The sequence below is a fragment of the Gavia stellata genome, chromosome 10, assembly GCF_030936135.1.
Source record: "Gavia stellata isolate bGavSte3 chromosome 10, bGavSte3.hap2, whole genome shotgun sequence".
NCBI classification, from domain to species: domain Eukaryota; kingdom Metazoa; phylum Chordata; class Aves; order Gaviiformes; family Gaviidae; genus Gavia; species Gavia stellata.
The window spans coordinates 3223579-3242743 of NC_082603.1; the positions used below are offsets into that span (position 1 = coordinate 3223579).

A 19165-nucleotide genomic window follows, 5' to 3' on the forward strand; every position below is an offset into this window, starting at 1 on the left:
ATTGATTGGGGAATATATACCAACTGGCATCTGAGGGCTTTCTCCCTTTCTCCTTCTAAAGGGTTCCTCCTGTCATTCTCAGGCCACATTCAAAATCCATTAACTAAATGAAATATCTGCTCCTTTTCCATACTCCTTAATCCAGCTTATCCAGGCCCTCAACTGACTGAATTGAATCCACCCTAGCATAAATTGCAAGCAGCCTCCAATACACACACAAAAAGCATAAAGCACAAGTCAGAAAGACTACAGAGACACATACCTCAAATCCACGCAGCATAACGGAAATGGCTCTGAGGTTCCTAACAAGTAGGTACAGCAGGATGAAGAATGTCACAAACACATAGCAAAGCACCAACCCAATATAAACTCATTTTGTTCACCGTTGGTTAAGAAAAGTTCAAGCACAATTTGTACAAGCAAATGGAGTCCCACCACTCCACGGCCCCCCTACAGAGGACACGTATCGTTTACCCTCCTGCAGTTAACATGGGGCCCAGCTCTGTATCACGTGATGTAGAGCTTTCAGAAGGCACGCGAACATGTCCTCATGCCTGATCCAAACCAAGTTCATCCTGCTAGATGTGCTGCACATGAAGCAAGGATTAAGGATCACGGAGTCTCAGTCTCAGCAGTCTTCAGTTCTTGGGGTTTTTGCCTTCTTTCTCCTCCGAGAACTCAAGATCCCCTCTTCAGTAGAGGCATTCGCTGTTACTTCCCCACCACAGAAGGCATTGGTTTTTATAGTTACCTTCTGGTACTGCCCCTTTAAAAGAGTGAGGTTGGCATTTCAAGAGGCAAATATTCTCTGGTTAGCCTCCTTGTCAACCTCCCTCTGTATACTTCACTGACAGTTCATCTTACAATGAACACTACTGCCTCGGTTAAAGTGAGATAAAGATGTGTATAATATTTCTGCCTCCTTATTCATTCCATTACCGTGCACTCTCAGAAAATAACTGTTTTCTCCAGATGAGAAAGAGACAGAATGTATCAGTCTCGGAGAGGGACAGCTTAGTCACAGCTTAAAAGCACTTGAGGGTCTGCATCAAATATCTGCTTTTTATAAATCATTAGAAATTTGATTTGTGGCCATTTAAACCAATTCAGTAGATGCCTACATGATCAGAAATGTCTCTTTTCTTTCCATACCATAGAGCTCCCATCAAGACTGGTAGCCAATGTGGCCTACTGTTAAACAATTATTGCCGTGAATAGGATTAACTTGGCTTCTGTACGTGACCATGTGGAAACACAAACTACAGCAACTTTTGAGAACTAAATGGAAAGTGGGGGGAAGAGGGGAAGGAGAATGGAGGAAGGCAGAAGACTACAAATTCAGCTCTTACACTGTTGGTATCTACCTTCTCCCCACTGCTCCCAGTTATCAGACATTGCTACCTCAGATGAGAGTAACTACCGTTCCCTGCTTCACAAGGAGGAGAAAGCACAGTCCTCAGCTGCCCAGGCAGGCACGGAATACAGCTTCAGCAGATCCTCCTTCCACACCGTGTTTCAGAGGGATTAAACCATATTCACTGCTTGGGTAATTCAGGACATGGTGAAATATGCCGTACAGCCACTTTTTATCTGGGGCAAGGGTTCACTGGGTTTTTTTTTCAGTTTAACCGGCACCAGCTTGATCACTTTCTAATCTGGTTCAGTATTGTATGATATTTACTTTGAGATCAATCAGCACATAGTTAAAGTAGCAGAAATAATGGGGCAGCAACCTCTAATGGGAAGCGAGAGACAAACCTTTTCATGCAGAGCAGCAGCAGCCGAAAGACCAACCAGAGCTTCGTACTGTCACTGTGTGGATTTGTGCTGCTCGTTAAATGTGCATTTTGTCATGTACACCTACACTTCTACACTGATGGCCCCGAGAACAGTGATGAGTGGCTTCTCATTGTGCATACCTCCAGGGCCGGACAGACAGAGTTAAGACAGTAGAAAAATAAGTTGTAAGTGATGGTCTAGTAGGCTTTTGGATGATGTCACAACATTTTGGCTGTCTCACAGATTTTGGAGCTTCTGGCACTGTCAGTACTGTCTTCTGTAATCTATATAAACAGCTACTATTAGAGGGACCCCAGATAAATCCTTCCAGAGGATCAAGAAAACAGCCGTGTAATCACATAGAATTGATTTTATAGATATCACAATGTCTCCATTAAGGATGACAATAAGGTTTCAAAACACTTATTTCACAGACAGTCAGTACTGTTATCATAGAAGTCTCAACAGAGATGGAAGATATCTGTGCTTTAGACTGCTTTAAACTTTAGGTGCTTTAGACTTTATCCTTATCAAGTTGTTCACTATTATATAGTATTGGTGATTGTCATTCAACTGATGACAGCAGCAATAAAACTTAGTAGTAGTAGTAACAACAATAAAGAGGCAGTATTTGAGCCTTAAGGAAACAGAGTATTTCCTGCTGAAATTGTCAACGGTGAAATAATAAGCAATAGTAACACTTCAACAGTTACAGCACAAAAAGACAGATTTAACAGTTATTATGCCCAGTTCTGCCTTATCATTTGTCTTCAGATGTACCAAGACAGCACTGAACAGTTGTAAATTCACATTGCGTCTCCTAAAATGTGAAAGAAAAACACAAAACATGGACATGGACTCATTATTGCTGTCACTATATATCTAAGGAAGTCCAAAACAAAACAAACCCAAAAAAACCTTACACAACCTTGAGTTTTTCAGATGGGATTTTCAGAAATTTGAGGCCACCAAAGAACGCTACTCAAAGATCAGCCATGACAACTTTAACCTGATACTCTGATGCATCAGTAGAGCTACTGGACCAGAACAGGGAGATTGGGCTTGTTAAATTAGCAATTTTTTTCCCACTTTGTATTTTGAGAATAATATGAAACCCACTCAACTATCAAAATAAGAAGGCTATTTGAATTAAGTGAAAAGAGTAATTTTCTTTCTTCTGACCCTACTCTTGCCAAACAGAGTAGGGGGCAACTCTTCTCTTTCCTTCCTTTAAGAACTATGGGATTTTGGTAAGTACCCAGTGTCTGCAAAACATTTGCCTGTAGGAACTTAATTGCCAAGCAGTTTATTCCTCCTTGCCAACCTAACAATTTGTCTAGTTCAAATATTAGACAGCTTTCAAACCGTTTTACCTACTGAGGAAGGTAAGGAGACCGCTGAATGTGGACAGGAAGAGCTACTGCCCAAAGACAAGCAGAGCTACCCAGAGTCCACCAAGCCCTCAGTTCTCAATGGGCAGTTTCCCATTTCCATCTCACGGTGTGGTTTGCAGAATACAACAGATTGACTTGAGGTCTGTCCAGGACACGTGCACACAGTAACAACCCACTCAATCTTTCTCTTTCTTAAGCAAAAGATATACTGTAAAACACTGGCAATATCCCTCTGCCTGCCTCTTCTCTAACCCCCCATAGTTCATCATCATCACAGTGTTCTCAAAACTCAGTTAAAAACACTGTATTACACTCACACAGTGTTGAATGTCACCCACCAAAGCACTAAGGAAGTTCATGTCAGACAACAGCATGGCTTGTAACAGACCAGCCTCAAACAAGTGCTATTGCTTTACCCACAAATGCAATGACACCAACAGGTCTACACAACCCCCAGAATGAGAACTGTAAGGGACTGGCACACCGCAGGAGCTCCCAGACTTTTCTCGGGCTGCCCACATCCCTCATACAAACTCTGCCTCTGTGGTGCCGGCAAACTCAGATACCAGTACAAAATACCGCATTTCCCTTAAACTTGTCCCCCCTGCTTTGGAAACTAGTGCCAGTTTCTCCACAGCCACGTTGCTGTTGTTTAGTAAAACTAATACCAAGTCTTGAAGCATTTCTTCGCCCACCCAAAGGAACCAGAGGGAATCCTGAAGACAATGACGTTCTTTTTCAGGCTATACCAGAAGGACCATTCATCTTCTCCCAAATGGGAAAAGGTTTCGGACAACTGATTTATATACATTCAGCCTTTGCCTGAAATTTAACAGACAGCCATAAATCTGAGAGTAAAGCCTGAGGCCAAAGACCTCAAGTGACAGAAGAATGCAAAAGGGTAAGCACAGGGCAACATGTTGGAGAAAAGCTATCGGGAGAGTCCGATGTCAGAAACCTGCTGTTTCGGTGCAGAGGCAGCGATACCGTTTACCTGTAGGTAGGGAAATGACAAAGTGGTGGCTCGTATTGGGAAGTCCGACCATGCAGCCACAGCAGTCGAATTAAAAACAGGAATGATTTCAGGTAAGCAGGAGTGGAGGTTTTATTGCTACAGTCGGAGGACAATTTATTCTTCATCGTTCATAAGCGTCTTTTTCAAGGCAGAAGTTTACACATAAAGGAAGATTTATACTTCTGCATTTCTGCACACAGCTTTCCATCTCCCTTTATTATCCATTTGTATAACCACAATACTTTTTATATCAGTAAGTATGAAAAATTTTAATTCCATTAATAGCCTAACTTTAATTTATTATGTTTCTCCTCTGGTAAAACCATTATTTCTTGTTCTTTGTAAGTTCTAAAAAAAAAAAACCAACAAAATCTATCCAACATGCAAAAACTAAAGTTCTCAGACCTTTCATATGACCTTCCGCACTTGTTCCAAACTAGTATGTGGCTCAGCAGCCTAACTGTTGTTATGGGTACAGCATTGCAAGTCTGTTAAATAAAGTAAACCCCAGGTTATAAAGTTAAACATAATTATGTGCCTTTACTCCATGATATAATGAGCTTTACTCTCAAAAAAAGAGGAGTGGGATCAAGGAGAAAAAAAAAAAATATTGTATTTCTAGTTCTCCTGCACATTTACTATGTGACCCTAGGTGGATGACTTAAGTTCAATACTATTTTCCCATCTGAACAAAGCAGCATTAAGGTTTTCCCTTTTCTCACATAGGCAATATATTGCCTGTCTGAAAAGGGTTAAGAGATGCTCCTTTCAGAGATCTGTAGACATGCAGAGTATTAACAGGCCAATACCATCCTGTGCACTAGGAAGTCCAGAGGTTATATATTCCCTTCATTTTTCTTGTAATTAAAATTAACCACTGGAGTTTGGTCTATAAAATAGTCATTCACACTAAAGGAATGCTTGATTAAATCACGCGGAGTCAAAGTTATTGCTGGTATAATTCCATTAGCTTTACAGAAAAATACTAGGGATGAATTTGTCCTCTTAGGCTTATTTTCCATTCCAAAATTCCTTAATGGCATGAAGAAAAAATAGAAAAGCTGGCCACAGATGTTAAATAAAGACATTCTGAGTCCAACCCCATTTCCACAGGATACAATGGGAGTCAGTTAGTAGGAGATCAGGACCCACAGCACGCAACTACAAAAGCATTTGCTGCTCTTAACCTTTAGCTCCAATTCAAAATTTTCCTGTGCCAACTCTTCTTAATTTGGGACATTTTTATTTCTATTTTTTTTTTCTTCAGTTTTTCCACTGAACACAAGTCTGGCAAGAGATTTCTTTGTCAACAGCCCTTTCCACTACCTACAAAAGTTCTGTGATCATGTTTAGGCATTGAAAAACCACAATAGAAAAATTCCTGTCATCTGTTAAAGCATTGCACATGCTCACACATGAAGCGGAATCCAAAACAAAAGGCTTTTTCAAAATGGACATCTCAGCATACCACCAGATGGTACAGCGGTATCAGAATGTGAAACCCACTAGAAATTTTTTGTGTAGGTCGTAAGTTTGGGCTATGCCAAAAACCTCAGGTTTGAGACTAAAAAAAAATACTTGTTAATTATTACTGTTTTACCAAAATACCATAGTCTGAGCAAAATACCATTGCAGTAGTCATAACGCTACATTTAAATCCACCATCAAAGACCACGATGTGCTGGCATATCACAATGCAGCATTAATATGCAACACTTTGGTAACTATGTAGTCCAGTAGAATATAGGAGGATTTTTAAAGAACTCAAATTATTTCTAATTTAGATGTACCTTGTGTGATGTCAAGGACTCTTCCAGATTCTTGTACGGTTTTGGTGAATACACTCTCCTTGTCAACAACTCTTTATGGTGCTTAGAAAGCACTTGAGCTGATCAGTGCTAATCAAGCAGTACTGCAGAGTGAATGCCTGGGGCACTGTTCAGCACACACTGTGCAGCAAAAATTAGGGAAACAAAAGCCAAATCCACACCAGCTTTAAACTGTAAATTACCTATCAATAAACAATGTAGCTGGATCAGGACAGCTTTGTATAAAGAGAAGCTCCTTGGAGCTGAGGTCCAGACGTATGTTGCGCTCCTTGTGGAATCCCATTGGCCTCATGGACCACAGTACCTCACAAAAACGTCATGAAAATTTGTCTGTGGGGCAGCTACATATAAAGTTCTTTTTTGAAGAAGAATTATCAGTTGAGCAAATAACCAGACAACCTGGGGGGGGGCGGGAAATAATCTCATGCTTATCAATTTAGTTGAGCTGTCTTCAGAAGGAACAACGCTAGGTAAATGAATCGGACATTGTGAAATACAAGCCAAGCAATATTTTTTATTAGATTTTTGAGAAAAGTTACTTCTCTATAGATTCAAAAAAGATGTTGAAGAACTGGTCACAACAGTATTTCTTGCATTTTCTTTTCAAGTGCCGAGGCTTGGTCATCATCAGATATAAGATACCAGATTACCAGCAGTCTGAACTGCTACATCCATAAAATTCAAGACACTAGACTGTGGTGTGTCCTTCTAACTCTAAGAAAGACATAGAGAAATAGTTTCCAGAAATTAAGACAAAATGAAGTTTAAAATTATACATTGTCCGCTTTCAAACAGCTTTATGACATAACAAGTTATCCATCATGCTAAAAAGTAAGGCCCCCTCTGGCTGTGCAGGGAAGTTGGACTTCCACATAGAGACATGTAACAGGATACACCAATGTATGTTTGCCAGCAGCTCTTTGTTGTATAGGTCAGCTCTCTGCAGGTTTAAGTTTCAGTCACCCTACTGAATGAAATCTAACCTTTGCCAAGGAAAGGGATCTCCTGCGGAAAGAGAGGGAACAGGGGAGGAGGCAAGGAAGCAAGAAGTCTGTGAGGGGAAAAAATGTGAATCAAGCAGAGGAAGGTGGCAGCAGATTTGTTGCTAGTGAGGTATGTACAGAGCAAGATGGCGGTGGTACAGCAAAGCATGATTAAAGGAATCGGTCTGTAACAGAAACAAAGACCCTGGAGAGCCAGTAGAAGCAAGAAGGTCGAGGAGATTGGAGAAAAGGAATGGAGAAAAAGTGCGGCAGAAAAACTGAATGAGGAAGATAAAGTATGTGGGACAAGAAAGAAAGAAAGTGGCTACTGAAGCAAAGGATTTGGAAGTGGCCTGTGATGAAAGCTAAGCTTTGGAACTACCAGTGATAGAAAGCTAGAACTTCTTTCTACCGAGGATGCACAAGAACAAAGGACCATCCACACAAACCTGCAAACTAAAAGTGTACCACGCAAGATCATCTTCTTGCTCTCATGGTTGGTGTAGATACCCAAGCCCTCTGAAAAAGAGAACTATCCATTCTTATAGTGAATCACTTTGGTGAGCAGAAAGGGAAGATGTATAAACTGTGATCATGGAGAGAAAATAAAAACAAAACACTCCCAAGCCATCATGTTGATTTTCTTCCCCATCCAAGGAGAAAGAGCTCCAAGGGGAGCTACCAGCTTGGTTTTCCAGAAGGATACCAAAGAGTTCTGGGCTCTACGCTTGACCAAAGTCTTTTCCTTCTTGCTTACTTCTGTGGCCTGATGCTTTTTAAGTCCCATATGTTTTTGTTCCATAAAAATAACAAAAAGGTAAAGAGGGAAAGAAGAAAAAAAAAAAAAGAAGAAAGTGACACCAAAGGTGAAAACAGGTACGTAAACAGACCCTTTTGTGATAGGACACTCTGATACCACAATGATGGACTCTGTAAGAAAAAAAATAGAGAACCTATACAAGCTTATCGATAACAAAATGACAAAATTTGCAAAGACAAGTTTTTCTCTAATTTTCCAAGCATTTGGTTTAAGGCATTTATAACAATGGCAAACACATATCTAGTCGGCAGAAGTATCCATGACTGGGGGAAATAGAAGGGGTGTCTGTTTTCATTTGATGACATACCTGCAAAAATTGAACTCTTAAAGAATTGACTTCTGGAATATCATCTTTTGAGATAGTACATGGAAACTAGAACCAGAAAGGTAATTTTCAAGGGCTTTTTCCCACTCCCTTGATTTTTTTTTTCTTTTTTTTTTTTCTTTTTTTAAAAAGGAGTTTTTATGGCATAGTAGAGCATGCATCACCAGCCTGGGGCATCCTGTTCGTATTTCCTCTTCAAGTCACCAGCAGATATTTGACAAGGCAAGAGGAAGAAAGCCAGAGAAAAGGGATAGGAAGGGAATAGAAAACAGATGCTGAAAGAGAGGAACACATGATGTACTGCAGAAAGAAAAAAGGTAGAATCAGGGAAAAAAAGACAAGAACCCAAACCACGTAAAGCTTCTGGATCATTTCAGTGCAAGGTTCTGAATGCAAACGTGGGACAAGACCAGAGGAAAAGTGCAACTGCATTATGTATTTTCGTAAGTGTATTCCCACAGAAGGGCACTAAAAAAACTTTGTAGCTTCGTTACTAGTCTATGCCTTCTCTACTAGGAGAGAAGGTCCCTGAAGCCACTTCAGCTCATATTAGAATTATTAAGAGGTGTATTTGACCCCCTCAACTACTCTTTGGTGCATACAGTGCACTTAGAGTCCACTTCAGTTTATCCTGAAGGCTTTTGGAAGCTCTGCTGGTATTTGTCTGCACGGAGACAGGGAGGGGGTTCAGAAAACGTTACTCGCTCCTGGCAAGTGACCGCAGCGGAGACCCGTGTGGCCAGCACGGCTAGGATGTGACAGAAATACCTACGCTCCAGTCCCCTGGAAGCGCAGGAAGCCCACCGTTTCACACAGCCAGCCCCGAGCGGGACCTCCTCCGCTGCCCTTCCCGGGCTCCCCGGCTCTCCTCCCTGTCCCCGCGCCCACCCCGGCGCCGGCCGCGCTTGGCGCCCCGGGGGACGGCCGCGGGGCCCCCGCCCGGCCCCTCCAGGGAGAAACCCCTACCTGGATCGTGGAAAGGCACCAACGCGAAGTTGTAAAGCGGTCTCTTGGGTCTTTTTAGCGACGTTTCCAGGATCTTGGATGCTCCCTCGATAACTTGCACCAGGTCGTCGTACATGGAGCCGGTGACATCAAAGACGAAGGCCAGGGTGGAGGCTCCCTCCGGCACCGCCTCGCCGCCGGGCTCGGCCGCAGCGCGGGGGAACAGGGCGAGCAGCAGCAGCGCGCCCAGACCCGCTCCCCACGCTCCGCTGCCCCCGCGGAAAGCCATTTTCCCCGGCAGCCTGCGCAGTTCCCGCGGCGGCCGAGAAAGGCGCTTGCAACGCCTCGTCCGCAGGAGCGCACGGACCGGCGCCCACCGCCCGCTCCGCTCCGCTCCCCTCAGCGCGGAGGGCAGGAAGCGCCGCAGCTTTTGTCTGCGCGCGGCTGCGGCCCCGCTCCGCCTTTCTTATCGGGCAGGGCTGGGGCAGCGCCGCCCCGAGGGAGAAGGCTGAGCCCCGTCCATGCCGCGGGCTGCGGGAGCTGCTGCCGGCGCGGCTGGGGCTGGGGCTGCCGCCTCAGGAGCCCCGGCTGCGGACTGAGGCGGCGCCCGCCCCGGCCCAGCCCCAGCCCCGGCCCCGCCTCCCGCGGCCCGCCGCAGCCCCTCGCCCTCACCTCCGGGCCCCCTCCCGCGGCGGCCCTTAGCGGGGCGGGCCGGGGCCGGGGCCGCCCCTCGCACCTGGCCGCCTGCTGCCTCCCCGCTCCGCCCCGGCCCCGGCGGGCGCCCAGCCCCGCGGGAGAGCCTCATGGCGGGAAGGGGGGGGGCCGGGGGCTGAGGTACAGACCTGCCCGTCACGGACCTGGGGTCTGGGCCCGCACCTGCCGGGGCGGGGAGGACGGTGGTGCAGACTCGAGCTCATCCCTAGGAGGACGCTGAGTGTATTTACTGTTCTATTACGATAAACGCATGATACGAGGCTGAAATCGCTCCTACGTTCACTGCCGCCCTGGTTCTCCCCTCGCTTCGGTTACACTTCCACAGCTACTACCTGAAACCCGGAGGCTGGACCTCCCGAGGTCCCCGCCAGCCTCCGCTCCTATGAAAGTATTCTTACGGTGACTACTCAAGTGGGTAGAAAAGACCCCAAAATGTGATCAGGACCCCGGCTCCAGGCACAGGCGGGTCCCTGGTGCAAGAATAAGACTGGACAACGACGAAAAGAAAGCAAGCGGCCAGAGCGGTGGTTTAACCCCACTCAGGCGGTGGAAGAGATGAAAGGCTATATATTTCAGAGCTGCTTAGTTGTTTAAGGATGAAGCTGCGTCCCAGCAGGCACATAAATACCTTTGAAAATCCCATCCTAGGTGGCTGACCCAAGGCCAAGGACTGGGGGGAGAGCCAGGAGCGGAATCCACGTTGCTCCGGCTCACCTCAGTGCCGCTACCACAAGCTTCCCTTCCCATCGGCTGCACCACGCGCTGCGAGGAGCAACGGGACATCGCGTTAAACACCGAGTGGGAGGGATATCGCATCCTTTGTTTTCAGTGGGATGAGAGAGGTGGATGAAGTGCACGGCATCTGGTGCAGCTCGGAAAGGTAGAGCACGAAGCAGAATTTACCTCATTAGTTTCCCCCCTTATTTTACTAATCTTAAAATTGGTGCTAAAACTGCGCGCTCACAACCATCGTGTTGTGAATGGAAAATTAATCATGTAGAAACATTGCTTATCCTAATCAAGTTATAAGCCTGGAATTGAATTATAAAAAACAGATGTTTACATTCTTTCTCCCCTTCAGCACTGATGTCATGAGAAGGAAGCACATAACCAGAGCTGTGCAAAGCATTCGCAATAAAACACCAAACCATGGAAAACTTGCCTCATCTGTAACTCTGCTAGCAGAAAACTCGGACCAGGTTTGTCAAAAATATTCACAAATCTTGTAAGTAGAGATGCGTTCAAGCCGTAAAATAGTAATCCGTATTTTGAACACCCTGGAGACTGGCAGCACTCGGATTTAAGGGTTTCCTTCAGTCCTTTATGAAGATGAATTCCTGCTACATTTTTCCTCACAAAGAAAGCCATCATGTTCTTTCTGTCTTAAATTATTTCCCATTTAGATGTAAACAAGCTAGAACAAACCTAGTGCCTCTATGAAAAAAAATAACCCTCTTGGACACATAGTGCTGCATCTCAAAAAAAAAAAGGTCATTTAACATGGCTTTTAAGGTACAACATAAAGAAAAATCTTAATTTCCTAACAGTGGAAACATATTTATTTTGGTTGCCTAACACTTTCCGCTATAAAATACCCTTGAAGCTTGGAAGCTCTAACACTATTATTCACAGCAGGCCTTTGAAATTTGCAGGAAGAAAGCCCTGTAGCAAGAGGAACGATTTTTTTTTTTTCTTCTCCAATGAAATTATTTTCATAGTTTGCCAAAGAATCATCTATTGAAAAAAAAAAGTCACCATCTTCCTTCGGACATGCTCTACAGTACAGTTTTGACAGCATGCCAGAATAATAACTAAGCACAAACACTCCGAGGTCAGGCCTATGCCACTGTCAAAGCACAGTGTAGCAGAAACACCTGGAGACCATCAGGATGGGGGGCCGGGGCCAGGGGGAGGGAAGGGGAGCTGGGTTGGGGTACAGCCGGCGGGGAGAGGTCCCCCCACCTCCCCACAGACCTGGCTTTGCCACAGCGGGCTACCACCTTCACGGTTTCCAGTAGAGTCTCGGCATCTCTTTTGTATGTACAGATATTACAGCTGTCTTTGACACTTACTTCCTAATTTTGGGCGTTTCTAGCTTCACCTTGATATTCTTTTCATGCCTGTTTTGGGGCTGGAATTTGACATTTTGTTTATGCAATTTGGTAGCAAAGAAGGATTCAACAGATGTGGACCTGATTGTCTGATTTCTTCCCACCACACTCATATACCGCCACGCTGAGTGTGAGCAAAGTGTTACCCATCTGGACTATATATTTATCCTGAATAGTTGTAAATTATTGGATGAGGTGGAGTGAAGAGTTAAGTCATTTAACTCCTCTTTTCCTAGCTTGTCTCAAATACAAAAAGCGTAAATTTTGTACACTGCGGGGAAAACATACTCGTTTAGAAGATTGGGAAGGAGATAAAGTACTTTTCACCCTTTGGGCTTGTGTCTGAATCTGCTCCATTTTGTAATTTGCAGCCAAAAATTACGATTATCCCATGGCTGCTAATGAAGAAAGAGTTGCCAGTTTCTTTCTCATTCATAGTAAACAAGCATCCACTTCAAAAACTGAAGTTTCCATCTGAAGGAGAATATAAAAATGATTGTTTTTAAAGCTGATGCTACTCTCTAATTACAGAGTAAACTGCTGCTACCAAAACAGATCCTCCTCCTGGGATCCCATGGACCACTCTCAGCAGGCTGCATCTACCAGAGCTCTTTCTCACGACACCTCTTTTCTGCTCAGCAAGTTCTGCACGTATACCAGATACTCTGAACTGTTTTGTCACAAACATTTGACGGTATTTTTTTCCTCTGGAACTCCATATACGTTTAGAGCTTTTATTCCCACTCCTCCTCAAAGTCCCATCCCTCCTTTTTTCTTTTCTTTGTTTGGACTTGATTAGTTGTTGTGGAAAAGAAGGGAGGCATTGCTGTTTGCTTTGAGTGTCTGGCTTTGGCTCTCTCTGTGAGAAGTGTATGTATTGTATAGTAAGATCTCTCCAGTTCACAGACAGAGTGTTGTCTTAGCCAGTCTTTAGTCCTGTCTTTGTATTTTATGTATATAGACACTCTAGTCCTGAATAGGAGAGGTACAACTTGGTGTTTATCAAAGCCATTCACTGCTCTGAAACTGAAAATAATGTTTTGGGTCTCAAATTCTGTGCTTTGGAGTAGTGTGCTGGTAGAACCTATGCTGCTTTTGGGAAGGATAGGGTTAAAAAGCCATCCTAGAAGAGGAATGCTATAACCGGAATTAGCAGGTATGCTGAGGAGCCTGAAACCAGGTAAGGCAGCTCACTAAAGCTGCTGCTAACAGATCTGCAAGGAAAGACGAACAAGGAGCAGAAAAGAGAAAGGACTGACAGATTAATCTTTGGTTACATGTGGCAAAATCTTCACATTCATCTACAAGACCACGAAGAGACCAGAACTACTTTTGGGGGCAGATTTTGTCATGTGAATGCCATTGCACGATGAGGATTCAAACTCCGAAGTGATCAAGTAAACACTGACCTTTTTCCAGCAAGTTACTTCTATTTTCTTAGCTGTGCAGCTGGTCTCACATTTAGACAATATGCTTTCAGTACTCATCTTGTCTTTCCTCTCTGTGACCAAGGCATTTTGTGTGATACAACTAAAAGCTCCTCTGCAGACAGAACAAGATAGATCGCCTTTATACCCAATAATCTTGATGCTTCTTAGTGTTTTAGTCACAGATGATTTACATCTTCCTGTGAGATACATTACCTTTGCCAACAATACAAACCCTATGGCTTAATATAAAAATGGCACGTATGTAACTTTTTGTTTGACTTCTGGCTTCTGAATCTGCAGAGGGGTCATATATTGTAAATTTTCTCCCAAATCCATATGACTAGAAAACACCTGCTTTTTTTAAGCTGGGATTCTAGCATGATTGCCTCTCTGTAGGAATTGATGCTTTTATTAGATAATCCAGATTCTGAAGAACCACAAGTTTCTGATCTCCACTTTTTCAAAAGGTTGGTTTGAATCTGAAATCAAGCTACAGGCTATATTCCGTACTCCTACCCTTCGGGTATCAGCGTAAAGAGATAAGCAGGAAACAGAATTGTATTTTGAACTGTTCACACCTATGTCTGGCTGAATTCTGACCATCCAGTATCTTATGGTTACTGTTTCCTTTTTAAACTCACTCTGCATCATGAGCCCAGCGATGCTGGAATTTTTCATGGCTTTGGCAATTAACGCTTTACAGCAAAATCAGAGCAGACGGGTGAACGCTAGTGATTCTATGTGTTCTGCAAACATTTCTAGATGACAGATGGATTCTAATGTAAAGGTTGTAGAAATCAGACATTTTTAAGATGTCGTGTGTTTTACATTGTGAAGGATCTAGAAGTCCCACGGAGACAATCTTTTGCCCTTTTCAATCTTCTTTCTCTGCTCCACAGAAGTTTGCTTAAATATAAATGTCAGTTTGATTCACAGTTCAACACATTTCAGAGTATCACATAGTAGTGAAAAAGAGCTAGATACAAGCAGTAAGTAGCTGTAGCAACTGGAGTAGTTTGTTTAACAAACTACGTGCCTGAGCCAAGAGACCGTTTCACCCTGCTATAGCACTGAATCATCTCTCATCTGCAAGATGAAATCACTTTGCTTTTGGTTATAAAACATTTGTTTTATAAAACAGGTCATCCTGTGATCATGACATAGAAGTAAAAGTCAGGGGCCAAAAGTTTTCTTTCTGGCTCAGAAGCAGACTTGCTGCCTTTATTAATACCGTTATGCATCAAGACCAGGACCAAGTTAGGACCTGCTCTGCTACTTCCTTGCTCACTTGGAAAAAAAGAAGAGTAGATAAAATGACGGATGGAGAAGCAGAATAATCAGAAGCATGGGGCCTGTACCTACTGGACAAGACACTCTTGATCTCTTTACCGACATTTACTCTCCACATTATAGCCTAAGCTCTTCTGAGCACAAAGTACAAATGCGTTTCTAATCAACATATCCTTACAAAATCTGTACGCTCCATAACCCTGAGCTCCATAGTTCCCATCATACAAACAAGGAATGAAAGCGGAAAGGACTAAATGACTTGCTGAAAGTCACAGAGGAAATCTGTAGCAGAAATAGTGAGGAACACAGACCTGAATTTCACCTCGCTTAAGATCATTATTCTACTTTCTCTGTACCTCAAGATTCTTTGGCACTAAAAGGGGATTATGCATCTCTTTCTGCCCTGAATATTTGTAGGGAGGGAAACACCAGCAAAATACAAAACACCTGTTATTTGCTGTAGAGATAGCCTTGAAAGCAAAAATAGTCTGTATTTCGGTAAAATTTTTCCATTGCAAAGTTTCATAAGTTTTGCTAGTCTCTTTCAAAAGGTTTTATAGCTTAGCTTCTACCACCGACTAAATTTTTCCTTATTATTTGCCAGACCTTTTGTTGGCATTCTCTTGACTAAAAAGAACCCATACTCGCAATCACTTCTGGTTTTTAATTGCAGTCCAAATGTGGCCAGTTTTAGAAATATCTACACCATGTCTGAACAGCTACTAAGGAACATACTTCTTTTTAATCTGTATTAGAGTGCTCTTTCAAGATATTAAATATCTAATGAGCAAGCTAATGTATTTTCTTATGAAAACAATGGGAGTAGCGTCATACACTGAAAGCAAAAGAAGAACCGTGGCATAAAGGTCATTTTTCAAGCCCAGCTCCATGAAGATCAGTAAACCCTCTACGGGAATTTTTAAATTTCTGCACACATTACACATTAATGTGTACACAACATATTAATTCTCCACAAAGCAGGACTATTTTTACCCACAGTCACGTAATCATGCAAACCTGACTTGTGACCATATGGTAAATATGGTGCACGAGGCAGTGTGGGCTTCATCACTCCAAACTTTTAAATATTTCCACTGACTATAGGTGTCCACATCCAGCCTAAGCACCTAAAGCTCCTTTTCCAGTCCATGGAGATCAGATCAATACAGTGAATGGCATCTAGGCCTTAGTTTATTGATAATAAAGGGAGTCAGAGGTGACCAGTTCAAATAGGGACATCTGTGCAGCAGATACTGACACCTAGCCTGCAGGTGATGAATGCCACCTATACAATAACAGTTCTGTGCAACTCTGTGTGTCCCTACTGTTTTACTTACAGATCTCTTCGCTTCTGAGTTTTGATCTAAACTTTTGAGTCAGGATTTTAGAAAGGATATCAGTATTGTTGCATGAAGGTCCTTTTTGAAATAACTTTTCCGAGACTTTCCCAAGTTAGGTTTCCATAAAGTGCTACTATATTGTTTCACTGCAACTATAAGAAAAAGCAGAGACTACCAGGTCAGAGGTGTGCAACATAATACCATACATATCTCCCGTATCACTGAGGAGAATCACCGTCACCTGTTTGATTTCTCCAAGAAATGCCCACGTATGTACATTAAATTGCACTCATAAATTTTTCATTGAATTACATTTATAGAGAACTTGATGTATAGATGTAGCAAAATAGATAAGATAATGTTACCAACACAGTTACTGCTTTCACCGCTTGAGTAATTAATTGCCTGTTGGATACAGGAATTTTTGCAAAACTCCTGCAGCACTATTATAAAGGTATTCTAAAAATTTTATCATTCACAATGACTGTATTCCCAAGAATTTCAAGATATTCTATTGGCCAAGTCAGGATTTTCAATAGAGTTTACAGACAATTAGGTAACCAAACTGCATTATGAAAAGACCTAGCAAGTTTAGGCTGAGCTTCAAGAACACTATCTCCCTCTACTGGCAAATCAGAACGAAATGTTTTCAAAATGGATTACAAAAAGTATGAATTCTTACTATTATTTTTAATAAAGTTGGAGAATATAAGATGAAATTATTTTTTCACAGTTAAGGTTGAAACCAACCTTACGATATAAGCAGAATTTCACAGGAACACACATAGACACCAAATCTTTTGTACCTAACATTTACACAAGTCTCTTCTACAGGAAAAGTTTTCTGGAAAGTAAGTTTAGTTGCACAGAGAGATTCTAGTGATATGAGAATTCAAAAAGCAAGTGTACTTTTTGCATTTGGGGAAAAAAAGAGATTTCTTCAGAGCATATTTTTTCAAAACTGGCCCAGAAATGATACATTTGTTTAATTAATTTGACCCGAGAAAATATAGCATTTGTTAGTAGTTTTATGTTGCATCATTAATACTTTTGAGTTATTTTACTTTTTTTACTTTTGAAACTCTGAAAATCTACAAAACTTCCATCATTTTATGCAAACAGCAACTTCCAGTATGAAGAACTTCTTTGGATTATCTTACTATTAGAAGCAAGTCATGTACATTGAAGAAGAATATCTGAGATTAGATATTTGATGCAGTTCTAACAGAATTAGTCTAGCAACGTAGCTCTGCAATCTCTTAACTTGCAGGCAAGCAGCAATATTTCTTGCCTGACGGCCAGAATAAGTTCCCAAAAGAAGAGGAAATTACTTCAAGTATCATAATCCTCTGTCGCAAAGGGCAGCTGCATTGCCACTCTGGTCCACAGACTTAAGCTTGTTTTGGAGTCAATGATAGATACTCAAATAATAGATATCATCAGAAAGCATCCCATCCCCTTCGTACCTCTGGAATGCAGTTGGCAGATTTGCAGCTCCTGAGCTTAATTACTGCACCTCGTGCCTTGGAATGAACTTCTCTATTTTTAATTTCTCAGGAGGAGCTAGTTGGGGTACAGCATCGTACTAACGCTTCTTGGCAGAAAGGCCTTCCAATTAACAGAACTGCCTTACAGGTGTATTCTCACAAAGCTGTACTAACAGAGATCTAGACTTCCTTGATCATAAATCATGAAATAAAACTCCTCCCTTAAATAACAAATGAGTTTGGGTGTTTGTGCCATTCGTATAACAAAGAAGAAAATAAGTAAATAAATGTTTAGTTCTCCAGAGTTATATGCTTTGCTCCTTTTAAGCCTGTCAGAAATTTATTTTGTTTAAAAAAAAAAAGTTAAGTCCAGATTCCCTGCATCTGTCTATACAGGCTAAACCTATGATGAAAACTACATGGCACTTTGCCCACTACCTATCCTCATCCCCATGAAAGTGTTACCAGAATTAGCTCACAGTTCCGATCTCAGTATTTTTTTGTGTGTGTAAACTTGGCTGATTTAAATATTTCTCACGTTATTAAATATCCTCCTTTAAATTTCTTCAGCAAGACAGCACTAAAATATCGTCAGGCATGTGAAGTGTGTTTTCCTGGCATTTGAAGAAACCAAGGTCACCCAATTTATAAGTTCATCATTTTTGAGTGATTTTTTTAGTCTGCAGTTTCAATTTTTACATTCAAGCCCATAAAGACCAAGGCGTCCTTTAAAATCCTGCCAGACCATAAGTTAGCACCTCACCAAGTGTAACTTTCCAAGACCTCTAAGTAGCTGGAGAGCTACTTTTACTACCAAGATGGACTATATTCTCCACAGTCACACTCTTCTTGGCATAATGGAGATGTACTTAAAACTTGGAAAGTTTTTCACATCATTTTTTTTTATTAAAGCCTGATGCTCCTTCTACTGGGAAATGGGAGACTTCTGTCAGGCATAGAATTTGCTAGGGTTAAAGGGATGAGTTAAATAAGAACGGACTCAAGCTTTTATTCATAATAAGAATAAAAAGCCTTTCATAGAAAAGGGGCGTAAAAAAGGCTTCCCTTTATAAAAGATAGTTGTTATATGCATGCACGCATTACGTACTCCGGTGGCTAGGCTTATTCATTGTTTATCATGAAGTTACCTGGCAGTTTCCATTACGACCCTGTTTTCAGGCCTCTGTTGTTTTGTTAGACTCATGGTCTGGTCTGAAATGTTCCAGATAAAATGTGTGCTTTGAGGTAATTTTGTTGTTGTTCAACCGAAAGAACTCAGGTGTTTCCAAGAGCACTCACTGCTCCAGATAAGACCATCTGTATCCTTTCCTGAATGGATTTTGAAAGTAGACCTATGCAGAGCACAATCCAGAGAGCCAAACGGTGCCCAAAGTACGAACCACCAGTACCAGGAGCTCTGCATCCCAGCTGGAGAGAATGCAACCTCCTGAGTCAGCACGAGTGGACCGATGCCACTCTGATCACGGCTGCTGTTTGGTCGCTGAGGAAGGTAGAGCCAGTCGAGAACCCAACCCGTGCTCTGCAGAGAGGGACTGTGAGATCAGCATTGGGTGAGGTGCTCAGCCTGGTGCTGCCAGCATCATCCAGCATGCAGTGGTACATCCAAGTGCACAGCCCTTGATCCTGACCTCCTTGACTCAGCTGAGCAATCTTAGCAATCAGGTCCCTGTTATTAGAAGCTG

General features: G+C 42.5%; 1 protein-coding gene across 1 annotated transcript in view; it reads right to left on the reverse strand.

Moving 5' to 3' along the window:
- HMCN1 (hemicentin 1) overlaps window positions 1-9379 on the reverse strand; it is a 206988-nt gene extending 197609 nt beyond the window's left edge. The window contains exon 1 of the mRNA XM_059822131.1: window positions 9112-9379. Within this exon, the coding sequence (XP_059678114.1) occupies window positions 9112-9379 (268 nt within the window). The remainder of the gene's footprint in view (window positions 1-9111) is intronic.
- Window positions 9380-19165: the final 9786 nt, after the last annotated feature.